This window comes from Salvelinus sp. IW2-2015, linkage group LG8, assembly GCF_002910315.2.
Source record: "Salvelinus sp. IW2-2015 linkage group LG8, ASM291031v2, whole genome shotgun sequence".
NCBI lineage: Eukaryota > Metazoa > Chordata > Actinopteri > Salmoniformes > Salmonidae > Salvelinus > Salvelinus sp. IW2-2015.
In genome coordinates this window covers 47353582-47356566 of record NC_036848.1, presented here as the reverse complement: position 1 = coordinate 47356566, position 2985 = coordinate 47353582, and the positions used below count along the sequence as shown (strand labels likewise).

At 45.7% G+C, this 2985-nt stretch overlaps 1 protein-coding gene across 1 annotated transcript in view; it reads left to right on the top strand.

Moving 5' to 3' along the window:
- Window positions 1-2985, top strand: part of itga9 (integrin, alpha 9) — a 146931-nt gene that overhangs the window by 108938 nt on the left and 35008 nt on the right. The window contains 2 exon segments of the mRNA XM_023993588.2: window positions 635-711; window positions 1515-1662. Coding sequence (XP_023849356.1) covers window positions 635-711; window positions 1515-1662 — 225 coding nt within the window.

Below are 2985 nucleotides of genomic sequence, written 5' to 3'. Positions count from 1 at the left end.
CCACCAACATTTAAATAATCATCCCCCTACTCCCATTTCCACCACTTGTGCTCATGAAAAAGTGGAGAATTAGCAACTTTTTGCATCTTTCAACACTTAGAGAACTATTTGTGGGGAGTTTCATGGGCTGCAACTGCACTGTACTGTCTGGTTGCATCCCAAATCGCTCCCTTTTCCCCCTTAAAAGTAGTCAAAGAAATGCACTCCATAAGGAATAGGGTTGTATTTGGGGCAGAGACTGTATTTCAGTTTCTTCAGACCAAGCGAATAGACAGCGCTGTTCTGGATGACTGACTGTCCATCAGCTCTGCTCAGTCTTGAAACAAAAAAGAATCTGTTAATATAAAGCAAGTGATTCTTGGAGACTAGCCATCCTGTAGACACACACACACACACACACACACACACACACGACCGTCAGAGCTGCAATGGCAGTTCACCAGTCAGTCGATTTATCCCACATTAACCACAACACAACCCTCTAGTTTGTGTGTGTGCGCGTGTTCAGACCGGAACTGTGAGGTCATATAAACTCTCGGTCTCTCACTCTCACTCCCTCACTATCCTCTCGATCTCACTCACTCCCTCACTCACTCACTCCCTCTCACTCTCTCTGTTATGTTTCCTCTTCTAGACATGGTTTGAGAAGAACTGCCTGTCTGATGACTGTGCTGCTGACCTGAGACTCCATGGGAAACTGCTGCTTTCTGGGTAAAGAACACAGACAGACAGACAGACAGAGTCTGTTCCTCTGTTTGGCCACTCACTTCGTTGATATTGTGTGGATGGGTGTGTGTATTTCTTATTTTCTGGCCACTGCTCACCACTCCTATGAAAGCGGACTGACGTCATGCTGTACACACTGAGGAGGTGTGGGTGTGGTCAGTGGAACTATGATGCGTCCTCATTGGCTCTCGTTGTGGTGGGAAACCATCCATGCCTTTTCCATATTTAGTGAGGGAGGTCTTTTCCTTTCCTCTTTGTTGTATGAATCATTGGCAGTCTGTACATTTGGAAACCAAAATCGGGTGTTATTCAGTGGTTCAGTAGTAAAACAGCTTAGTCATATATTACCAGTGTTCTTTGTATGTGTGTAGAGTGAAATATCTCTGATATAACTCCACTGTAGTTATGATAATAACTTCTACCTCACAGGGTAATGTCTCTATATAAAACAAAAACACATTAAGAGACAGTGGCAGTCTTGAGACAGGCTAGTATTATACATAGGCCTACTTGTTACTTACTGAATTAGAGACGATACATAATGATCCCAGAGAATGGAAAACAAATGCAGTTAATCAGCACTGTGCACTAATTAACTGAAATAGTTCATCAACTGAAATAGTTAATCAACTGAAATAGTTTATCAACTGAAATGCCTGATTCCTCATCCTGCTAGGCTCCATGTCTGTCCCCACTTAGCCTTGGAAGGAGTGAGGAACCCCTTCCAATGTTTTAATTGTTTCTGTCCCTATCAAATAAAATGTGAACTATTATATTCCTGCCTCCAGGCTCCATGTCCATCCCCACCTTGCCCTAGGAGGAGTGAGGAACGTCTCTCTGAACGTGACCATCTCCAACGCAGGGGACGATGCCTACGACACCAACATCTACTTCACCTTCTCCAGAGAGGTCTTCTATATCAACTACTGGCAGAGGGTTGGTTGTTGTTCTATTTCTGTAGTTCTGTTATTGTTGTTCTGTTGTTGTTGTTAGTGCAGGCTGTTGTGTAGAAGAAGGTACGGGGGAAGAGGGAAGAGAGAGGAGAGAAGAGAAAAAAGAGAGCACAGAGGAAGCCAGACTTTGTGAGGAGAGAGAGACATAGAGAGACAAGTTTAGGTAGTTAATTTGGCTGACCTTCTGTCACTCTGTCACGTACACTACTGACTAGGGACAGACGAACCATGTCAACAAGAGATAGGGTTGCCAAATTCCGGAAACTTTCCCAACATTCCCAAGTTTTTCAGAAACTTCTGTTGGAAGATTCCTGGAATCAAGAGAGAATACTCAGAAAAGGAATCCTACAACTGGAAATCCTACAACTGGAATCCAACAAGTGCAAATTCTTGAAAACCTAGGATTTTTCGGGGAAAGTTTCATTTTACAACCCTAGCAAGAGCACAATACCTAACAAAACTACTCCTCATTCAACAACTCCCTAACACTGTGACTATGTGCTATGACGTGACACAGATTTGAGCCAGCATTCAATCACTTTTAATCACATGAGGGGAAGAGTGCAAGTGCAGGGAAGGGAAGTGTGCACGTGTATGGAAGGGAAGTGTGCACGTGTATGGAAGGGAAGTGTGCACGTGTATGGAAGGGGGGCAGAACAGATCTAATCATACCTGAGAGAGATGCCATGTCAGAGATGAGAGATGCCATGTCAGAGATGAGAGAGATGCCATGGTGATGTCAGGAGGAGTGAGGAGAGAGTGCCATGTGAGAGTGGAGAGTGAGGATGCGCGCCATGTGGCAGATGAATAGAGTGATGTGGTGGTCAGAGTCTGATTGGAGAGGAGATTTCCAATAGAGTGTCAGACGATGCGAGGAGAGAGCGATGGGCCAGTCGTAGGGAGGTGATGAGAGTGAGAGGGAGGATTGCATGTGTCAGGATGAGAGTAGGAGGCAGAATTGCCGGATGTCAGATGGACTGAAGAGGCGCAGAGGGACGGGGATGGCCTATGGTCAAGAGTGAGAAGGTGGAGTAGAGATGCCGAGCGTCAAGATAGATGAACGAGGATGCGCCTGTGATGTGCAGAGATGAGAGTGAGAGAGGATGGCCTATGTAGAATGTAGAGTGTGAGAGTAGATGCCATGTCAGATATGTCAGTGAGGGAGAGGATGCCATGTCAGAAGAACTGAGCCAGTGGAGAGATGCCATGGTCAGGATGAGGAGGCGGAGAGGAGTGGCCATGCTTCAAGGCGATGAGGATGAAGACGAGTGTGCATGGTCCAGAGAAGTGGAGTATGAGAGAGATG